Source organism: Erythrolamprus reginae, chromosome 1, assembly GCF_031021105.1.
Source record: "Erythrolamprus reginae isolate rEryReg1 chromosome 1, rEryReg1.hap1, whole genome shotgun sequence".
NCBI lineage: Eukaryota > Metazoa > Chordata > Lepidosauria > Squamata > Dipsadidae > Erythrolamprus > Erythrolamprus reginae.
In genome coordinates this window covers 166,576,872-166,600,424 of record NC_091950.1, presented here as the reverse complement: position 1 = coordinate 166,600,424, position 23,553 = coordinate 166,576,872, and the positions used below count along the sequence as shown (strand labels likewise).

Sequence of the window (23,553 nt, the reverse complement as noted above, 5' to 3'; positions counted from 1 at the left end):
TCATTTAACAAACTGCTGAAGCTTTTGCATAATAGGAAATGGGAGAAGACAAAGGAAGGTGACAGATCAGTTTGGATTAAGACAGCTTCCTGACTGCAAGAAAAGCAAAGCATCACATGCAGTGGTAGATCAACAGGGTGGGGGAACTAGTTATCCTATGGCTAATAACAGTTTCCACTGTTGTACATTTCAAAAATGTGGTATCTATTTTTTATGCATATACATATACACACAAACATGTATATGTATACAGTATATGTGTATATCTATGTGTATGTGTGTGTGTACACACAGACACTATTTCTCTGAAAAAATGGCCCACCCCAATAATAACCCCAACCCTAATTTATACAGGAAAAGACACGAATATACCAAGACCTGCATGCCTATACCCGTAAAAATCTTTGTGTGTGTGTGTGTAGATAGATAGAGTACCAGTAGAAACCACTCACAAAACCAATAAGAAAAATGTTTAGATTTCACCACTGGCCTAATATTACTGCTACCCTGAAAATAAGCCCTGGGGATGGGCGTGGCCAGCATGAGTGGTGGCGCAGAGGCAATTGTCCAGCTGCAGCTGCAGCCCACTGGTCCACTGGACCAGCATAAATACCGCTCTTGCCCTTCTCATTCTGGTGCATCACTTCTGCTTGTTGGGCCACTTCCATGAAGCCGGCAGCTCCGTGGCCAGTTGATTTGCTTCTTCCTCTTTTGGGGAGGCGCACGGAAGGATTTTTGGTGAACAAGAGGAAAATGGGGAGGGGAATAGCACAGACTGAGGTAAGGATGGCAAGCAGGAAAATCCCACTTCATATTTTCCTCCCGTTCGCAAAAAAGCCTCCATTTTGAATGCTGGAGGTTGGGAATAGAGGCAATAGTGCAACCATGGCGCATCCAGCTCACCGAGTTTGGCCTGCTGCACCTTAAAATAAGACTGCCTCAAAAATAAGCCTAAGTGCTTATTTTCAAGTCTAAAAGAAAATAAGACTCAGTCACTAGTACACACTAATAGCTGGATACCCCTGCTTCACTATGAAACTATGTTGATAAATTGACAGTTAAATGAGTAGTAGTTCTCTCCCTCAGGCTGGCCCACACAGAAGCCTCCCCTTTCTTAACCCTTTCTCTCCTTTTCAGGTAGGGAGGGGGAGTAGAACGTCTAACTTCTTAGCATGGAGTAGAATGTATAAACTCCCACCAAATCATGTGCTGGCCACGCCTACTGAGTCACATGCTGGCCACATCAACTAGCATTTGGAACAGTTTTTTCAGGTAGGGCGGAGGGGATTAGAACGTCTAACTCCTTAAAATCAGAGTGTGTTAATAATAATATAAGACATAACTAATGATCTGATGGTTATTTCAAAAACTCCTTTCTTGATGAGCACCTAAAAGCCAAGAGGAACATAAATGCCAAGTTTCAAGTTTGTAGGCTTTATAGTTCTGGAGATTTCATGATGATGCATGAATGGCATTTGGCTTTTATATATATATAGAACGTGTGTGCATGTGTGTGTGTGTGTGTATGTAGATATATACAGTATATGCAGGTCTGTAACCTTACAGCAACTAAGCCAACCCCCCAACCCTCACCAATATTTATAGAAAGATGGCAGCTCCAACCACGCTTTCTCCATCTTAGCATGAAGCCGAAAACACCAGCCTGAAGATGATGAGTGTGACCTTGTTGAAACGTCACCAAGATACTGTCAATCTTAGAAGGGAAAAGACCCAAATTCAACAAGGCCTGCATACCTATACCCGTGAAAATCTACAACTGTGTTTGTGTGTCAGTGTGTCTGTGTGTCTCTGTGTGTGGATAGACAGATAGACAGACAGACAGACAGATCCACCTTAGCCATGTGTAGCCACCTTTGGGCCAGTCACTCTTTCTCATTTTTCCCCAATGTCAGGTTCCTACTGTAACCGATGGATCGACACAGTTGATCTGAAAACAGTGGACCCCGCACTTGTGGAAAAATGTTAGAAAGGAAAAAAATGGCCTCCCAAGCTACCACAAATTCTATTCCATTCCATATTTGTTACTGGAATTTCACATCTGGCCATGGTAACTGATTCCTTGCCATTTCTATCTATCCCTAACAGACTAATTTTAAAACACTGCAAAGATATTTATGGCTCCAATTACTCAGCAACAGGGCCTGTTAATATTCACAACTTATGAATGTTTCATACAAAGGTAGTGGACAATTAAAATTTTATATAGGAATGCTTTACTGAAAAAGTTATGTAAAACTTTATATAGATGAGAAGCCCAGACACGTGTTCCTCAATTTTCAACCAAAGTTACAATGGTGTTGAAAAAAGGGACTTGTTACCAGTTTTCATACCTATAATCATAGGCTGCATCCCTGGTCAGGTGATCAAAATTTGGGAACTCGGCACTTAGTAACCTTCCCAGCTGGCTTCAGACAAGCAAAGTTAATGAGGAAAACTAGATTTGCTTCATGACCTAATCATTCATTTGACAACTGAAGTGATTCACTTTATTGTGGCAAGAAAGGCAATAAAATGAGGTGAAACTCACTTAACTGTCTTGCTTAGCAACAGAAATTTTGGGCTCAATTATAGTTGTAAGCTGAAATATGTACTGGTACCTTTGCTGTTGACTCTCACTAGCTCAAGGCTGATTCAGTCTTCTCTCCTTCTGAGATCAGTAAAATGAGGACCCAGATTATTGTTGGGGGAAATATGCTGATTCTGTAACACACTTACAGAGAGCTGCAAAGCATTGTGAAACTGTATATCAGTTTGAATGCTATTTCTATTGCTTTCTCTATTTTCCCCTTCCCTTTCCTTTAAAAATTGTTTAAAGGAGAAAGCATTGTAATATGATTACTGCACATATAACTGTACAGCTTATCTCCCTTGTTGAGTTTGAATGGTAATCATACTGAATGTAATTTTTTATACCCAAGACAAAATTATATCTGTGAGAAAACCAGATCTATTATTAAATACTGTTCATGTCCAATAAATTCTAGGAGCCCCTTTTCCCTTCCTCAGAAATGGAACTGAACTAGGAGACATGAGAGAAGCAGAAATATTTATAAATGTTACTCACCTGGGTTACTGGCACATAGAGAGGTTGTCCAGGGTGAAGCAATTTCATAGTGCCATACGGATGCAGACGGCCTTCTGGCTTTAACGCTAGTGTCTCTTTACTACTTTCTTTTGCAATCCCTTTCTTTCCACCTTCTTGTCCATTTCCTTTAAGCTCCTCTGTGTCACTCAGGCATTCAAAAAACTCTTCTTCACTGTCACTCCAAGATTCCCAAGATCTCCCCACTTCTCCTTTTTCTTTATCACTCTCTTTTGGATAGTCACGATCTACTGTGTCTTTTTGCTTTTCCAAATTAATCACTTTTTTCCCCTCATCTCTGGCTTTCTTTCTTTCAATGCAACAATTTAACATCTGGAAAACAATCAAACTCCCATCAAGCCCATTGAAAATTCTATTATTAATGTTAGCAATAGGTATTTTCACAATGACAATATTTTCTTTACATATGTAAGAGAAGAGAAGCCAGAAGATAGTCTGAATTCAAATTTACTATCGTTAAAGACAGCATAATTCTTCTTATAAATCCTTATCATAAATTTATAGGCTGCCCCCAATCTGTACAACTCTGAATGGCTTATTGCATACAACTAAATAGAAATTGACCTCAATTTTTCAAATAAAGATTAATAAATAAAAGAAAGAATGTGCATTTGTAAGATTTACCTGGAGTTTCTGATGTAATAAACAACATCTCAGATCAGGTGCACTGCTGGTTAACCTAAAAAGTAATTACATTGAGATTAATATAGCAACAGAAAAAGAATTGAACTGCAAAACATATAGATGCTGCTATTTTCACAAAAATCATGTTTAGTCCTCAACTTATGACCACAACTGAGCCCCAAATTTCCACTGTTAAGCAAGATAATTTTTAAGTGAATTATACTCCATGCTGCAGTTGTTAAAGTGAATCACTACAATTGTTATGTCAGTTACATGGTTGTTAGGTGAATCTGGTTTCCCCATTGATTTTGTGCAGTGGAAGTGATGTGCCGGTGCCTGGAAGCTGTTAGGGTCTGGATGGGTGTCAACAGACTGAAACTCAACCCTGATAAGACGGAGTGGCTGTGGGTTCCCAAGGACAATTCCATCTGTCCGTCCATCACCCTGGGGGGAAATTATTGACCCCCTCAGAGAGGGTTCGCAACTTGGGCGTCCTCCTCGATCCACAGCTAACATTAGACAACCATCTTTCAGCTGTGGCGAGGGGGGCGTTTGCCCAGGTTCGCCTGGTGCACCAGTTGCGGCCCTATTTGGACCGGGAGTAACTGCTCACAGTCACTCATGCCCTCATCACTTCAAGGTTCGAGTACTGTAACACGCTCTACATGGGGCTACCTTTGAAGAGTGTTCGGAAACTTGCAGCTGCGAGAGCAATCATGGGCATGCCCATGTTACACCAACACTCTGCAGTCTGCATTGGTTGCCGATCAGTTTCCGGTCACAATTCAAAGTGTTGGTCATGACCTATAAAGCCCTTCATGGCATCGGACCAGAATATCTCCGAGACTGCCTGCCGCACGAATCCCAGTGACTGGTTGGGTCCCGTCGACTAAACAATGTCGTCTGGCAGGACCCAGGGGAAGGGCCTTCTCTGTGGCAGCCCCGACCCTCTGGAACCAGCTCCCCCTGGAGATTAGAATTGCCCCCACCCTCCTTGTCTTTCGTAAACTTCTTAAAACCTACCTCTGCCGCCAGGCATGGGGGAACTGAGACATCTCCCCTGGGCCTATACAGTTTATGCATGGTTATATTACTTTGTTGAGGGCCACTGTAACTTTGGTCACTAAATGAATATACTGTGTTTCCCCCGAGAATAAGACCTGTCTTACATTTTTTGCCACCAAAAAAGGTACCTGATCTTATTTTGGGTGGGGGTGGGATGTCATCCACTGACTCACCTCACTTGTTATTTGCCCCAGCTTTTTTTCACACTCAGAGGCCTTCAGTAACTTCTGATGCCAGCAAGGTTTCCTTGAAGGCCTCTGCAGCCAATAAGAGCTCTGGATCGATCCAGAGCTCTGTTATCAACTGCAGAGGCCTTTACGAAAGTCTTGCAGGCCTTGCCGCTTGCAGATAAATTGGACTAGCAATGCAGGTGTTTGGGTGTGCAAGGCCTGGTTGCAACTGTAGGAAGGTAAGTAGTAGAGCAGCTCCACCCCTACATCACCACACTAGCTTAATTTTTACCCATGCACCTTAAAGTTAGCAGGGTCTTAATTAGGGCATATTTTGGGGGTAGGCTTCTACTGGGCGCATGAGTAAAAATCAAGCTAGGACTTAATTTCAGGGTAGGTCATATTTTCAGGGAAACAAAGTAGTTGTAAATCAAGGACTATCTATATAAATTGTCATCAACTTAAATTAAGACCTTTGTATCTAGCAATCTTTTGAACATATCTTGCAAATAATAAGAAGACTCAGAAACTTCATAATCCTTGTAAAACCAAATCTCCCTCACAAAGCTGTTTATTTTAGGCAGCTTAGAATGTTCTTCTGAGCTGTCTATGTAGATACAAATGTATCAAGCTTTTTTCTTCTTTTTATGTTAAATAAAGAAATTGACTGCAAATAATCTTTTGAGGTGGTAACATTTCACTCTCTCTTCAAACTAACTCAAGTGTTATTGATTTCCTATTAGTAGTAACTAAATAATAGGCTTAAAACTCACCCTGGGATGAAGAAGTTATTCTCCCACCTATAGCGCATTTCCAAGACAAATTCCTGCCAGAGATGTGCAACCCCTTTGACTCCGCCATGATAAAAGTTGATCATACAAAGACAAAGAGCCAGTTTGTATGTCAGACTGTCTGAAGGAGCAGATTTGAATTGGATGTAGAGATTCTACACGTATGGACAAATGAAAAATATTTGTGAAACAATATTAATCTAGTGCCCAGAATTGCAAATTGTATTCTAAATTGTAGAATTTAGAATTAGTATGAACAATTGTTTTCTTTAAAACAAAGCACTGTGTGCTTTTGAAACAGCATCCCAACTAATCAAACCCATGAAATTTGCTTTTCATTTGAATATAAGTAATTAAAATCTGGTACATGTTTTTCACATATGCATTTGAACTTACGGAGTCTTCACTATCTGGGGGTGGAATACTTCCTGTTGAAGTATTAGTTCTAGCTTCAGATCCATCTGCTGATTTGTCAACAGCATCAGGGAATAAATACTAAAAAGAAAAACACATAGCTTCAGTTTTCAATTTTTTCACATGCATTAGATGTTACCATTATATTGCCCTGAAACATGGCTACTAAACATCTAAATCATTGTTTCTTCTGCTATGAAGCTATCAACAGCACATTTTGTTTAGCAGCCAATGTGATTAATAGAGCATCAATTTGATTTCATAGCAGAATGCCTGACAGCAACCTGCTTGTTGTTGTTTTCTAAATACTTTTTCATGACAATGCAAGTCATTTAGCAGCATTCCATTTTCAATGTGTGACTGCTACAAGATCTCTATTTCCAGAGAAAGGTCAGGTTTGTTATTCAAGTGAAAGTTACCCAAAAAATCACTCTTGGCTCAAACAAGTTATAACTCATCATAAAATGTAACTTACCATGAGCACAGTATTCAGAACTTCATTATTTAAAGGGGATTCGTCTATGCCTCTGTGCTTACGGATTTTTTTCTTTGCAGTGTGAACCATATTTGTCACTGACAATTTATGGATTGGGACTGGTGCTGGTTCTGTGAGCTTGGACAAAGCATGGCTTATATTGGCATCTACAAAATATCAAGATTTGGAAGAAAAAAAATCAGTGATCCAGATTATTGTAATCTGATTCCTTTAGTATCCTTCCATCTTGCCTCACTTAACAATAGTAACCGAGACAAGAATTTCCATCGCTAAGTGATGTGTAAGTAATGTTGTAAACCACAGCATTAAACAAATCCCTGCAGGCCTTTAAAGGAGAATGTCACATGATCCCCATTAGTGATTTCCTGCTGGTTTCTCCATTGATTCTGCTTAAAGGAAACTGGCAATGGCCACAAATTGCAATCACATGACCACTGAATATTATTATTATTTATTAGATTTGTATGCCGCCCCTCTCCAAGGACTCAGAGCGGCTCCCAGCAAACAATACAAATAGAGTCTACAAATCCAATGTTAAAAACAGAACAATTAAGAAACCCTTATTAAGAACCATCACACAACTCAACATACCATACATAAAGCGAGACAGCCAAGGGAGAACCAATTTCCCCACACCTGGCGACATAGGTGGGTTTTCAGTAGTTTACGGAAGGCAAGGAGGGTGGGGGCGGCCCTAATCTCTGGGGGAAGTTGGTTCCAGAGGGCCGGGGCCACCATAGAGAAGGCTCTTCCCCTGGGTCCCGCCAAACAACATTGTTTTGTCGACCGAACCTGGAGAAGGCCGACTCTGTGGGACCTAATCGGTCGCTGGGATTCATGCATTTCAAACATTGCAACTTTGTAACTCCAAGCCAAGCATCAGGAAACCAATATTAGTGTAACAACCAGTTTTAAGTGACAGTTTTAATTCAGTGCCATCATAAGTTCAAAAGTCATGAAATGAGTGGTTGCTAAGTCAGGAACAGTTCAGTGGAAGTTATGTGCCAGTGCCTGGAGGCTGTTAGGGTCTGGATGTGTGTCAACAGGCTCAAACTCAACCCTGACAAGATGGAGTGGCTGTGAGTTTTGCCTCCCAAGGACAATTCCATCTATCTGTCCATTACCCTGGGGGAGGGGGGAATTATTGACCCCCCTCGGAGAGGGTCCGCAACTTGGGTGTCCTCCTCGATCCACAGCTAACTTTAGAACACCATATTTCGGCTGTGGCGAGGGGGGCGTTTGCCCAAGTTCGCCTGGTGCACCAGTTGCAGGCCTATTTGGACAGGGAGTCACTGCTCACAGTCACACATGCTCTCATCACCTCGCGGTTCGACTACTGCAACGCTCTCTACATGGGGCTACCTTTGAAGAATGTTCGGAAACTTCAGATCGTGCAGAATACGGCTGCGAGAGCAACCATGGGCCTTCCCATATATGCCCATGTTTCATCAACACTCCAGACATAATTCAAAATGTTGGTAATGACCTATAAAGCCCTATATGGCATCGGACCAGAGTACCTACTGTTCTGTCGGGCTCTCTGGTAGACTCCTCCCAAAAATTCACAGGTACAAATTTCAGACAAACATACGTTTGAAAAGTCAAAACAATGTTCTTTATAATGAAAATTCACTTAACCTAAGCCCTCTTTTGGTATAGCAAAGAGCACTTGTCTCCAAACAAATTGGTAATTTGGTACAAGTCCCTTATCAGTTCTGTGATACTTAGCTTGCAGCTGTGAGGCAATTTCTTTCACAAAGTGAAACACACTTAGCTCTGGTTTAGTTTCAAAAATCAGCAGACAAAAGGTCAAAGTCAGTAAAGCAGTCACAAAACACAACGATCCGATAATCTTCCACAATGGCCAAACCCACAGGCTGCTCTTTATAGCAGCCTCGCTAATTACCACAGCCCCACCCAACCACAGGTGGCCTCATTTTCTTTGATAATAATCTCTCAGTTGTTGTTGTTGCCTATGCATCGCTCTCCGCATGCGTGGCTGTATCATTAACTCTTGTTCTGAATTTATTTATTTATTTATTTATTATTTAGATTTGTATGCCGCCCCTCTCCTCCAAGGAGGAGCTAGATAATTGATCTCCTTCTGAGCTGTCTGCCACACTCTCCTCCTCCCTGTCACTCATGTCTCCTTGGTCAGAGAAGCCTTCATCAGCAGATTCCACTGGGGGCAAAACAGGCCTGTGGATGTCTCCCCCATATCCACAGTCCTTGGGGCAGGAGCTGGGCCGGAGCTAACCACAACACCTACGAGACCGCCTTCTGCCGCACAAATCCCAGCGGCCGATTAGGTCCCACAGAGTTGGCCTTCTCCAGGTCTCATCGACTAAATAATGTTGTTTGGCGGGACCCAGGGGAAGAGCCTTCTCTGTGGTAGCCCCAGCCCTCTGGAATCAACTTCCTCCGGAGATTCGAACTGCCCCCACCCTCCTCGCCTTCTGCAAGATTCTGAAGACCTGTCTATGTCGCCAGGCATAGGGTAATTGATGTACAGTGTTCCCTCGCTTTTCGCGGGGGATGCATTCCAAGACCGCCCGCGAAAGTTGAATTTCCGCGAAGTAGAGATGCGGAAGTAAATACACTATTTTTGGCTATGAACAGTATCACAAGCCTTCCCTTAACACTTTAAACCCCTAAATTGCAATTTTCCATTCCCTTAGCAACCATTCAGATTATTTATTATATAAATTCAGATTTATTATTTAATAAATATTATGTTTATTTATTAAAGTTTATTAAAAAAAATATTTATTAAAGGCAGACGAAAGTTTGGCGATGACATATGACATCATTGGGTGGGGAAAAACATGGTATAGGGAAAAACCCCACAAAGTATTTTTTAATTAATATTTTTGAAAAACTGTGGTATAGACTTTCCGCGAAGTTCGAACCCGCGAAAATCGAGGGAACACTGTATCCCCTTTTAGCTAGTAAGATTTATGTGTGGTTATGATTGGGTAGTGTTGACTGTTTTTAATGATAGCGGGTTTTAACTATAGTTTTAATTGGATTTGTACCGCATTGTTTATTGTCGTTGTGAGCCTCCCCAATCTTCGGAGAGGGGCGGCATATAAATCTAATAAATTATTATTATTATTATTATTATTATTATTATTATTATATTATTATTAAATATTACTTAGATGTTTTCACAAATTCAAGTGTCCCAACCTTTGATTGTTTCAGAAAAACTATGAGTTTTACCTTTTCCTTCTTCTTCAAACGCTGATCTTCCAAGAATTTCATCAGTTGATTCTTTCCGACGACATAATTTGAAAAATTCAGTAACAAAATCACCTTTAAGAGAAAATAATCATGCAGATACTTTACTATTTTCCAGGATGACATACTCCATATAAATAATATTGGGATTTAATAGAAAAAGTATTATATTCTATCACCCCTATAATTAGCAATTTACATTCAATACTAAAATTAATAATTTGTTAATGGGAGGGCTTACATTTCATAAGGGTAACTAGGATTTAAGATGCTTGCATAAATACAGATATTCTTCAACTTACAACAATTGAGCCAAAAATTTGTGCTTCTAAGTGAAACATTTGTTAAGTGAACTTTTCTCCATTTTACTACCTTTGTTGCCACAGTTGTCACTGCAGTTCTTAAATTAGTAACATGGTGGTTAAGTGAATCTAGTTTTCCCATTGACTTTGCTTGTCAGAAGATCACAAAAGGTGATCACATGATCCTGGGGCACTACCATGGTCATAAATGTGATTTAGTTGCTAAGGATCTGAATTTTGATCATATGATCTTGGGGATGCGTGAAAAATCGTCATAAGTCACTTTTTTCAGTGCCATTGTAACTTTGAATGGTCACTAAATGAACTGTTACAAGTTGAGGACAGCCGTTATAAAAACATTGTGCCAAAACCATTAAGACCATAAAGAGAATAGGGATTTCAAAATTAACTATGAATAGCTAACCATATAAATCAAGTTCTGTATCTTCTGTCAACACTAATCCCACATTTTAATTGGAAAATATATAATTGGCCAATGTTGGGTGAATAATACACTGAGTGTGTTAAGACCTGAAACAAAGTGTGTTTAAGCTCACTTAGATTTAAAATTAAGATAGAAATTGCCTTCTCTGAAGTTTAGGGAGTTTTCTAGATCATACATGTGCTATTAAGAATTAATATCATTTATTGCTACTACAGAAGTTGAAACCCACATATGAATATTTAAGTATGGCAAATGAGTCCATAAAAGTATTGGTTTTTTTAAAAAATCCAAAGGTTAAATTCAAAACATTCCAGTGCTATTTTTTCTGAAGTAGAAGTGTATTTTAACTATTAAAAGAAAGAAAAAATAGGAGATTGTTCTTATTGCATTATTTACCACAAAACCTACATGAACTTTTCTGTGTTACACAGTGCTATATCAACTTAATATCTTGCTGTAATACAGGTAGTCATAAATTTATGACAATTGAGTCTGAAATTCCATTGCTAGGTGAGACGCTTAAGTGAGCTTTGCCAGATCTTAACAACCTTTCTTGCCACAGTTAAATGAATCACTGCAGCTATTAATTTAGTAACCTGGTTGGGTAAATGAATCTTGCTTCCCCACTGACTTTGCTTGTCAGAAGGCTGAATGTATGACCTCAGGACACTGTCACTGTCATGCGTATGAGCCAATTGCCAAGTGTCCATATTCTGATCATGTGACCATGAGGATGCTGCAACAGTTGTAAGTGAAAAATGGTCATAAGTCAGTTTTTTCAGTGCCATTGTAACTTTGAGCAGTCATTAAATGAATTGTTGTAAATCAAGGACTACCCGTAATTTGAAAGAAAAAAAGGCAAAGAATAGAATAAAGCTCGAGAATGCTTACTCAGTAAACACTGTGGATTATCAGCTTTTCTGACTCTCACAGACCACTGAGGTGCTTGAGCAGGATCCAAGTCTCTTTAAAAAAAAAAAGTTAACTTTGTTTCACCCAAACCCTGTAAAGCAGTGTTTGAATAAAAACACTGAGTTTTGATAATGATCTTTAGCATACTCTGACAAAATAAAATAAAACTCTGAGTCCGCAAGGAGATGGGCGGCATATAAATGTATAATTAAATAAAACCCATTCCCAATCTTTTAGGTAGAGTAATGTGATTGTTTTTATAATCTAAAAGATGCAATGGCTTTGTCTAGACAATTTTAAATTAGAGCACTTTTTTGAAAATTCCCCCCATGTTAATTATTCAAATTAGCATATTAGTCTCAATGTACCGTATATACTCGAGTATAAGCCGACCCGAGTATAAGCCGAGGCACCAGTTTTTGCCACAAAAACTGGGAAAACTTATTGACCTGAGTATAAGCCGAGGTTAGAAAATGCAGTGGCCACTGGTAACTTATAAAAATGGAAACCAATAAAATTACATTAATTGAGACATCAGTAGATTAAATGTTTTAGAATATTTATTTTAAAGAAAACCAGTAAATTAGCTCTGTAAATTTAAAAGAGGGTAAACAAAAGCAATCTGGTATTAACAATAAATTAAAAAGTAAAAAAAGTAGCTCAATCAGCAACCAAGCTAAAACCTATTTCTAAACCTAACCCAGGAGTCTTTAAACTTGACAGTTTTAAGACTAGTGGACTTCAACTACCAGAATTCCTGCACCAGCCATGCTACTTCAGGAGTAGGAGCTGAAGTCCAGAAGCCTTAATCTTTCCAGGTTTGAAGACTCTTGCATTTCTAACCCTAACCCATGGGTCTTTAAATTTGAGTTTTTAGAAGCCTGGAGAGAGTTCATGCCGTCCCGTCCCCCCTTTAGCTTGCTGGTTGGCTCGTTGGCTGGATCTCCCACCCCTGATCCTCCCTCCTCCTCATCTCCCTTTATTGCCCCATGTGTTGTGCAGGGAAGCAGATTTGCTAAAGAGATCCAGTTGGGAGGGCAGCAGGGAAATGAGGAGCAGAGCCAGAATAGCCCACAGCCGCGGGGGAGGAGGAGGAAAGGAAAGAGCTGTTCTCCTCCTCCTTCCCCTGCTGGCATACTAAGTGGATCTCTGTAACAAATCTGCTTCTCTCTTCGGCTGGAGGCTTCTAAAGCCTGGAGAGAGTTCATGCCGTCCCCATCCCCCCCCCCCTTTAGCTTGCTGGCGGGGCGCCCTCTTGTGGTGATTCGGCGCCCTCTTGTGGTGACCCGAGTATAAGCCGAGGTCGGGGTTTTCAGCCCATTTTTGGGGCTGGAAAACTCGGCTTATACTCGAGTATATACAGTATGTAGTGGATTTCAGAGGTCTTCAGGATGGTAAATGAAAGGACCGAACTCTCCATACCAGGGAGCTCTTTAGGTTTTCACTCCTGTTTCAATTTCTCCAAGGGTAGCAACTTGGTAGTTCCTGCCGCCACTATTTTACTTTCCAGGGTATGCCTCACCTGGAAATCATTCCCTAATTCCAGGGTATGGGAAGGGTCACATTATATGCTGTTTTTCTTGTGATTCTAGCTCAATTTCTTAGAACATTGTCTTGAAAAGCAGCCACCACTTAATTCTGAAACTGCCAAACTTTTCCTAAAAGAAAAAATAATTCCTAAGTATTGGGAAAAAGTTAGTGTTGGTATATAAGTCATTGAAGAATAGACTGCTTGAAGTACAGTAAATTCTCTTTCAACCAACGTTTTAATGCAGATGTTAGATCACCACTGATCACTGCTTCCTGCCTTGTTTTCATTAGATTCTTTCAAACAAAAAAAAACAATATTCACATAAAAAAGTAATACTGCATAGTGCACTTTATTCAGAGTGAATGGATTCAACTGCATCTCTTATTAAACTGATGTATATTCACATTAGTAAAGTCAATCTTAATAATATTACAAACAGTACTACAATGTTCATTCTATAGGAAGTTATTACAAGTTGTTGTATAGAATTGAAAATTCAAATACAATTTTAATTATATTTATTCTATGGGAAATGAAGAAATCTGACTAAAATAGAATTCTAGAATTCTGAACTATAAAGTCTAATCAAACAGAAAAATATGTACTTACGAATAAACATCATTGTCCACAATTATGCCCTCTGTTAAATGGGGCCATGTAGCTGCTAAATGGAGTTCACTGGAAGTAGAAGCATTATTTTTATAAGAAGTTTTGAAATCATAACAAAACAAGTACAGTATTACCATGGATCCAAACTTAAGACTTGCAGAAACAGGAAGTTACTCATGATCAAGACCATTCCATGATCAAAGGTTGCCTGAAATTGATGGTATGATTTTGCATCACTTTGGGAAAGAATAAGCCTAAACTATATTTAGCATAAATTGGAAGAAAATAAAAGAAAGACCTCCCAAACATAAGGAGAGGAAGGAAAATCCCTGTATTATGTGAGACACAGATACACCCACCCAACAAGCTTCCTAATTATTAAGTACAGTATGATGTTTAACACCAAAAGACTGAGTGCCTGAAAAAATGCATATTCTCACTGGTTGTAGCAAAGATAAGCAAATGGCTGCTTATAATTCAGTGTTTAACTGTCTGTGGCCATGATGGCAAACCTATGGCACGTGCGCCATCATCCATTTCAGTTCCATGGTGCGCGGAGGCGTGTGCAGGAGACATACATGCCCATTTTTAATTCTAGGAGGCTGCAGGGATTTCTACTAGGCCCAAATTGGGGCATGGGGGGCTGCACGCACATGCATAAGGATGGAAGGGGGGGCAGCATGGGCATGCACGTATGCGCAGGAAGGGCGCCTTGCATTATGGGTCCTGGCAAATGCGTGTGTTGATGCGCGCACACACTTTTGACACACAACAACAAAAAGGTTAGCCATCACTGGTCTATGGAAATTCAAACTTACTATTTTATACATACCAATGTTTATTTTTTAAAATATGCAGGAGACCCAATATTTTCATACTGAATAATTTTGAAGAGAATTTACCCATGCCTATTCATTGCCATAATATTATGTTCTCTGACAGTGAGTTTATAGAAGAAATCTGGTAACTTTAATACATGGAGAGCAAGATTTATCAAACATCTTATTATAAGTTTAAAAGATGTCTATTATTATAATAATAATAATAATAACAATAATAATAATAATAATAATAATAGTAGTAGTAGTAGTAGTAGTAGTAGTAGTAGTAGTAAAAATTTCTTACCATATAGGATCCTCACAGGCACCAAATGGTAACTTTCCAAATTCTACACCTCCAACTTCACCACCAATTAAAGCATCTATATCTATTGGCAAAATATAGAGTTCATATTGTTATACATACATACGTATATTATAAATAGTTTGTCATATTCCACATTAAATATATATTCTAATTCCCACCACCTGAGGAAAGGATGATATTGCCACAACAAACCAATAAGATCATCTTAGACACAAAAGTTTAATCTTCTGCTTAATGTTGATCTCATCTTTTATGAGGGACAATGGGGTGAAGAGATTAAAGGTTTTCTACAATTTCTACACAATCTCTTCTTGAAAAAAGTTCAGATTCTTCAGTTTGCAATCATTAGCATTATGAAATTGTAGTAGAAAATATGTGTACATAGACCTTGACTTACAACCCAAAATGTGTTGCAAAGTGAAACAGTTGTTAAGTGAATTTTGCTCCATTTTCTGGCCACAGTTATCACTGCAGTTACCAAGTTAAATGAATCTGGTTTCCTCACTAACTTTGCTTATCAGAAGGTCATAAAAGGGGATCATGGGACCCCAGAACATTGCAACTTTCATAAATACATGCCAAGTACCCAAATATTGATCATGTGAATATGGGGATGTTACAATGGTCATGTGAATAAGGATCATAAGTCACTTTTTTCAGTGCTGTTGTAGCTCTAAAGTCCCTAAATGAACTGTTGTAAGTTGAGAACAACCTGTATCCATGTAACAGATTCTTGAGCAACTAAATCAACTATATTGAAGAGGAATCCCAGTACATGTAGTAAACTGTATTATGTTAACATTTAATAAGGGATGAAGACTTCATTTTACAGGTAATCAATATATGAGCATAATTGGAATATTTTTGATAGTATTTTATAGTGGTCGTTAGGCAAATAAATTTTGCCCAGTAGGTCTTTTCTGCCAGAAATCAGAAGTAAATGTCACAAAGTCAAAAATATCATTAAAAAAATGTAAAAGATAAATTAAAAAACTACAAAAATACAAATAAAATTATAGAAGAAAATATTTGTAGCATAAGGGTGAATTGTTAGAATCCTCAGTACTGCATTTCTTGCAGACGTTTCATTATCAAACTAAGTAACATCTAATCCGTGATGGCAAACCTATAGCATGCATGTCAAAGGTGGTATGCAGAGCCCTCTCTGTAGCACGCACTCTGTCGCCAGCTGCTTTTCTGGTTTCCGGTGCGCTGGCCAGCTGGTCTTCAGGTTTCCAGTGCTTAGCTGCACGTGAAGACCAGCTGGCTAGAGTTCATACACGTGTCAGAAACCCGAAGATCAACTGGCCGGCACACACATGTGCTCCGGCCAACTGGTCTTTGAGTTTCTGGCACTCTAGCATGTGCACATATTCCGGTTTGCACATTCAGTGCCAAAAAGGTTCGCCATTACTGATCTAGATATTACCTAATTTGTCTACCTAGGTCTGCAAAAAAACAGCCAAGGACACTACAAATAAAAATATTATTTTGCTATTGTGTTTTACAATGAGGAACAAAAGTCTTTCCCCCCCTTACCTCAGCTGCCTCAAAGCAGCTGTCACATATTTAATATATATTAAAGTTTTAATTTATTTGTCCTATAAACAGAACAGGGGAAAGAAGAAAAGAATTCTTGTTGCATGTTTCTTTGGTTTTGCTTTACTTTTGCATTAAATTCCACAGCATGAAATTCCAATACAAATAAATAACTTTCCTACCTGGAGGTTGCTGAGGCCAGAAATATTGTTGCCAATCTTGAAGTATATATGTAAGCCTAATACTTATATTTATTGCAGGCAGTGGAGTTAATGGGCAGCCCTGGAAAACATACCAATAAGAATAATCACAAAACAATGTATGATCCAAAACATTAGGCACTCCTAATCTTACGTTTTACCCAAGTTAAATATTCAGAAAATATTTCTGAAGAATAGAATTTCAAAATTGTATAAGAATTGTTTTTGCAAACAGTCTACCAATGTCTAATTAAAGTTCTAATTAAGACTGATTTACAAAAAATGTTTCTCGTCTGAACATTGTATTTGAAATGACATAATTTGTGATATGAAAGACTTTCCCCGGGCATTGGATATATGACAGAGAACAACACAAGTCATTTTTAATTATTCTGTATTGAAGTCAAAAGGCAGAACTTTAATTTTGAAACCTTTCCCTACTTATACTGTTCATAATTAATCAGATCATCAAAGAGAGTAGGAATAAAAATTAAGGAAAGCTAAAGTCTGAATAAATTAAAAATGGTACATGATATAGCACAATCTTCAAAAATGTTTAATCTGCATGGCACCTCTGAGTAACCTCACCTAAAATGGCCCATTCAAAATACAAATAGTCTTTGCTTAATGACCATTCATTTAACAACTGTTCACAGTTGCTACAATCCTGGAAAAGTAATGTACCATCAATCCTTGCATTTACAACCATTGCAGCATCCTTGAGGTCACATGATAGTGATCAAGGTGCTTAGCAATCAGCTCACACTTACAATATTTCCAGCATCCTGCAATCAAATGATTAGTCATTTCTGACCGTCCTATCTGGCTTCTGACAAGCAAAGTCAACAGGGAAGTTGGCAAGAAAGTTACAAATTGTGGTCAAGTAATGTCTCACTTAATGACCACCAAAAAAAAGGTTGTAAAGTCAGGTAGAGTTAGATGGTGCCTCACTTAATGAACTCTACTGTGGTTGTAAATTGAGAACTAACTGTAGCATAAGACTTACTGCACTTGCTACTTTTGAAGATCATTTGGGGCATCTTCATGCACCTACCATGTGCATACACAAACTATACTCACAATCTTAGATTTGAAGATATCCAACAATCCAGATAAGTGACTATACTGACTGGGTACTTTGCGAAGATGAACCATTTCAAAGTCAGTTCTGACTCCAGGTCCCTGACATTCCCCAACATACATTTTCCTTTGTCTGTGATGAATTTGCACGAATACTGGCACCTGGCTGAAAAATATTGAAAATGTTTTCAAATAAAGATGATTGTACTTTTGGAAGACTAGACTGATTAAAAATCACTAATGCAGAGTTTGAGGGGTAAAACCACACTAAAAACTTAACAAAGAAGCACTTATATATATTTCTTTTTCTTAATTTTAATTTTTCTTAAACTTAATTTTACTACTGTATATAAACAGAAATCTAGTCCTGTTCCCTTCCAGCACTGAAGATATTATTTAGCTGGATAATGAAATATCTGCACAAAAACAAACAAGCTCAGAGATCACCAAGGACTCCGCAATTCAACCCTGAGCTTCAAATATTCTCTTCCATTGGTAAAACTTTACTTACCAGCCTGTGTTGCCCAATGCAATAGAAACGGAACTCAGGAGGAGATTACATTTGGATTCGCTAAGAACTGCCTCATTGTTTGCTGATGGTGCAATAACTACAAGTTCGCGCAAGCCATACCTAGAACAAATGAAATATTCCACTAAATTTATATCTCAAAGATTAAAAAGATTAAGATGCATCTATCTCTCACTATTCTTTAAATATTAAAACAACGGTCTCTCTGCTAAGCCCTGATCTAACATCAGGCAAAACCACTATATTAACAATATTTTTTGGTATCTTGCATTTTGTGGCAAAAATAATTAGTCTATGAAATGTATTATTTAATCATAATTTTAAATTTTTACAATTAATTTTTAAAATTAAAATGTAACATTTTAAATAAAACATACCATCTTACTAGACAGTGAGCTCTAGGAGGGAAATCATTGTTCATGCATAGAAGATCTTGCATAGCAACAGGAAGAGCATCTGTTAAACAAAGATGAAACAATTAAGTCTTTAAGGTTTCAACCAGAACAAGGTTTTGATTAAATAGCCAACATGGATAATTAGATTTTAGTCAAAATAAATAAATAATTTAATTTAATTTAATCAGACATCAATGTTTAATAATTGTACAATTGTAAATACTAGTTGTCCTCATAAATACACGCTCACAACTACAGTACTAAATAAAAATTAAGCATATCAGCCCTTGGTTTTGATTTTGGGTCCTTTGAATCCTTCAGTCCCTGGACAAGTCCTTGCATTTTTTAGATAAAATTTTGGAAGTCATTTGCTATTGCTACTTCCTAGGGCTCAGAGTAACAGGTCCAAAGTCATCCAGCTGACTTTGTAACAGCTCAAACTAGTACTAAACTACACCAACTCAGTTCTTCTCAATCTATATATTTCTCTCTTCAATTGTCTAATGAAAATGGAAGTTGATATTCTTTTTTAAAATGTTACCATATATCTGTATGCTCCTTTAATAAGCAAGCTATCAAATATGTAATTTTATAACATTGTCTATTATTACTAACTTCATAGAGTATCACATTAAAAAGTGATGTTCTGAACTAGTCACTTGACATTGGGATAGGTAGCATATAAATTCAACAAATAAGAGAAACAGATGCTATGAGCTAAAGATTTAAAGTACGGTACTCACCTTCTACTAGTTCATCTTTTGCATTTTTATCAGTTGATTTTTGGATTAGATAATGATGTGTTATGGAGAATCGAAAATCAGCAAAAGTAATTTCATCAGATTTCTCTTCCCATGCTTCAGTGGTATATACACCCTATATATTAGACATAATTATGTGATCAGAAAAGTAATCTGAAGTACTTTTAATCACATTTCATAGGAAATACCAGGGTAAAAATCAGGGGTGGGATTCAAAAATTTTAGCAACTGATTCTCTGCTTGGTTGCCGAGTGAGCAGCCTCCTACATCATGGCAAGGGACATTTTTGCCCTCTCCGGGCTCCTGAGGTTTTTCATGGATGCCAAGTGTATCGATGGTTATTGAAACAGATGTCCATGTGCCGCCTCTATGTTGGTTGAGACAGGCAGGATTCCTTTGAGTACCATTTGTTGGGGGTCAAAGGAAAGGGAGGGTATTGCCTTCTCTTTCTGCTCAAGATCCCCAAGTGACACAGAATGCTGGACTCGATGGGCCTGATTCAGCATGGCTCTTCTTATGTTCTAATGGGGGCGAAAACAGCTTTCCCTGGGGTTCAGAGGTCCTCTGGAAGCCAGAAATGGGCCCATTTCTAGTCTTCTAGGAGGCCCATTTTTTGGTCTCCTGCACCATAGTGGGGAGGGGGGACATTTTCATCCTCCCCGGGCTCCTGAGTCTTTTCTCAAGGCTCTGGGAGGGAAAAATGGCTTCCCCTGGGCTCCGGAGGCCCTCTGGAGGCCAGAAACTGGTCCATTTCTGGACTTCCAGAAGGCCTGTTTTTTGCCCTGCCAGAGCTTCCACACAGGCCCTGCACTTACCTGGCAACCAAAACAGGCTACGTGGAGACTTGAAGACTCTTGGGATGGGAGGGTGGGTGGGTTAGCCAGTCTTTGCAACTACCCATTTGGCAAACCAGATGTAAAGTTAGCATCCAGTTCACCTGAAGCAGCCAAACCAGCTGAATCCCACCCCTCGTAAAAATCCACTGCTACTCCAAAAAGCATTTTTATGTTTACTCATATAAAAAATCTGAACAATTTAACAAAACAGAAATATAATTTTATTTCCTTGAATCCCCATTGACTCTTTTTCCTAACTATTGATTAGTACTTTTGTTTCATTTTTAAATCAAAGTAAATATAAATCAATTGTTTAAAAAATAAAATCTTTTCTTAAAATGTTTCATAAAAACGATCACAGCTCAAAGTCAGAACAAAAAAATGATGGTAAATATAATTTTAAAACTGATGATTCTAATTATCCTTATATAACTCCTCAAATTATTCAAAGCAATCAATTGAATTGGAACTGACTCAGCTCCTAAAGATTTCACAAGTAGACATTTGCTTGCCTAACATTTAGGAACAGCATTCCATTTTTGGTATTTAATGAATCTGAAAAAGACCTAATGAAATAATTGTTTTATATGTTATCTTGTAATGATAACTTCTTTATCATTCAATAGTAAAAATATATTCAGCTTATGTGAAACAACAGTGCCTTTTTACTAGAAATAATCACAGAATATTCCTAACTAGTAATCTAGGAACTAAAATTATTTTGCTACTGTATTTTCACATATTGACTCACTGTGATTTACTTTTCCTTATGTTTACATTGGCCTCTAAATAATTCCAAAGGAAACATCTTTACCTTTTCTAAAGGTTTGCCTGAAGAAATGTTAATAAGTTTCCAGTCATTCAAAACTTCTTCAACTCTGGAAATAAATCTAATGAGAAAATGTTTGAAATCATTAGTATTAAAATCCATGTTTCTAAAAATAAACATAATTCAACAACGTATCATATTTTCTGGACGATAAGATACACCTAAATTTACAGGAGGAAAACAAGAAAACAATAGTTTTGGCCTCTACGCATCACCTTTTTGTCCTCTCTGGCTCCCAGAAGCACTCTGCAGTACTAAGTGGGCCTTGCAAGGCACTTCAGAGTGCTTCTGGAGCTGGGGAGGATGAAAGTACGGCACGTGGAGCATTAGAGAGGTCAAAAACGCCCATATTCAGTCTATATAAGATGCACCTAAATTTTCACCCACTTTTAAGGAGTGGAAAGTACGTCTTATATTCCAAAAATGTGGTACCTTTTTTTTTGCTTAATTTAAAGGAAAATTCATATTTAATGCTTTTTTCCTAAGTTTGAAACAACAGCTATCAAACAAATGTATCACAAAAAGGTCAAGACAATGTACTATACACAACCCTATATCAGAGCTAGGATATTGTCAACTAATTTATGATCAAATAATTCCAAAGTAGAGGAATCCACACAAAGTCCTGTTTAGATCTGCAACTGATCATATTCACGAAATAAAAGGCTAAGCTAGCACATATAATTTATGTGGTTCAAATTTCTAGGTTCTATCATATCTCAAGACCTAAAATGGTCATCAAAAAAGAACAACAAAGAATGTTCTTTCTGCGCCAGTTCAGGAAACTCAAACTGCCCAAGGAGCTGCTGATACAGTTCTACAGAGGAATCATTGAGTCTGTCATCTGCACCTCTATAACTGTCTGGTTTGGTGCTGCAACCCAACAGGACTGACACAGATTTCAGAGAATAATCAGAACTGCAGAAAAAACAATAGCTGCCAACCTGCCTTCCATTGAGGATCTGTATACTGCATGAATCAAAAAGAGGGCAGGGAAAATATTTACTGACCCCTGGCATCGTGGACACAAGCTGTTTCAACTCCTACCCTCAAAACGTCGCTACAGTGTACTGCACACCAAGACAACTAGACACAAGAACAGTTTTTTTCCCAAACGCCATCACTGTACTAAACAAATAATTTCCTCAACACTGTCAGACGTTTTACTAAATCTGCACTTCTATTTCTACTAGTTTTTCTCATCATTCCTATCATCCTTTTCCTCCCACTTAGGACTGTATGACTGTAACTTGTTGCTTGTATCCTAAGATTTTTATTAATATTGTTTCTTCATTGCATATTTGACCTCTATGACAATCATTAAGTGTTGTACCACATGATTCTTGACAAATGTATCTTTTTCTTTTATATACACTGAGAGCATATGCACCAAGACAAATTCCTTGTGTGTCCAATCACACCTGGCCAATAAAATTCTATTCTATTCTATTCTTATAGAAGAAATGTATTGAAGAATCAAACATTATTAGGAAATATCACACAAACCATTAAAAGTAAATGTCATTATCCTGAATTGGCATTCCAGGCACAGGGATAATAACTCAACACAGTCAAAAGCAGTGTTGACCCATAGTCTTCAACTTATGACCAAAATTCAACCCCAAATTTCCATTGTTAAGTAAGACAATTGTTAAGTTGTTCTGTCCCATTTTATAATCTTTTTTGGTACAGTTGTTAAGCAAATCACTGCCGTGAAGTGAATTATGCCATCATTAAGTGAATCTACTTTTCCCCCATTGACTTTGTTTGTCGGAAGCTGACTGGAAAGGTTTCAAATGGTGACACATGATACAAAAAAAATGCAACAATCTTCGGGTAACCAGAGCTGCTGCATGGTCGTAAGTGTGAAAAAAATCATAAATCACTGTTTTCAGTGCCACGGTAACTTCAAACATTCATTAAATAAGGGCTTTAAATTGAGGGCTACCTGCACTTTGAAATGGTGAATCAGATCCTAATAATGATATGAATTAATCAAAAACAGATTTTTAAAATATTCCATTTAGCCAAACGGACAGATTATTTTGCAAATTGCGTAGTTATTATCTCCTCTGATTCATTTGGAACATTAAGATCGCTGTCTAATGACATTTGCTAAAGATCACAGTTTGATCTGATGGAGAGAATTAATTCAGCTTGAAGTCATAACAGGTATGATATCATAGTGGTCATATTAGCACCTTGCCCTGTTCATTTCCCATTTTATATTTAATTAATATGTAAATATTCCTGTACATATTCCTCTTCTTTGCCTTGAACAAAAACAAATACAGTACTGTATACTAAAAAAACAAACAGCAATAGCACATACAAAATACTATTGCACTGAGATGCCAACTTTATTAATTATATTCTATTGAATGCAATGAAATTTACTTTTAAGAAAGTATACTCAGAATTAACAGATTATTATTTCTAATAAATATGGACAGTTGCAACACATAAAAATTACTTAATTTCAGTAGTCACAGCTAGATATTATATATCTGCTTAA

The 23,553-nt window shown here is 37.9% G+C and overlaps 1 protein-coding gene across 1 annotated transcript in view; it reads right to left on the bottom strand.

Moving 5' to 3' along the window:
* The window catches only part of RAB3GAP1 (RAB3 GTPase activating protein catalytic subunit 1), a 36,983-nt gene that overhangs the window by 10,898 nt on the left and 2,532 nt on the right, over positions 1–23,553 (bottom strand). Inside the window, exons 3-17 of the mRNA XM_070731293.1 lie at positions 21,024–21,099; positions 19,356–19,488; positions 18,595–18,673; positions 18,200–18,319; positions 17,689–17,854; positions 16,591–16,690; positions 14,849–14,930; positions 13,724–13,792; positions 11,563–11,636; positions 9,907–9,999; positions 6,664–6,830; positions 6,171–6,269; positions 5,757–5,929; positions 3,749–3,803; positions 3,086–3,436 (exon numbers count right to left, since the gene is read on the bottom strand). Coding sequence (XP_070587394.1) covers positions 3,086–3,436; positions 3,749–3,803; positions 5,757–5,929; positions 6,171–6,269; positions 6,664–6,830; positions 9,907–9,999; positions 11,563–11,636; positions 13,724–13,792; positions 14,849–14,930; positions 16,591–16,690; positions 17,689–17,854; positions 18,200–18,319; positions 18,595–18,673; positions 19,356–19,488; positions 21,024–21,099 — 1,837 coding nt within the window. The remainder of the gene's footprint in view (positions 1–3,085; positions 3,437–3,748; positions 3,804–5,756; positions 5,930–6,170; positions 6,270–6,663; positions 6,831–9,906; positions 10,000–11,562; positions 11,637–13,723; positions 13,793–14,848; positions 14,931–16,590; positions 16,691–17,688; positions 17,855–18,199; positions 18,320–18,594; positions 18,674–19,355; positions 19,489–21,023; positions 21,100–23,553) is intronic.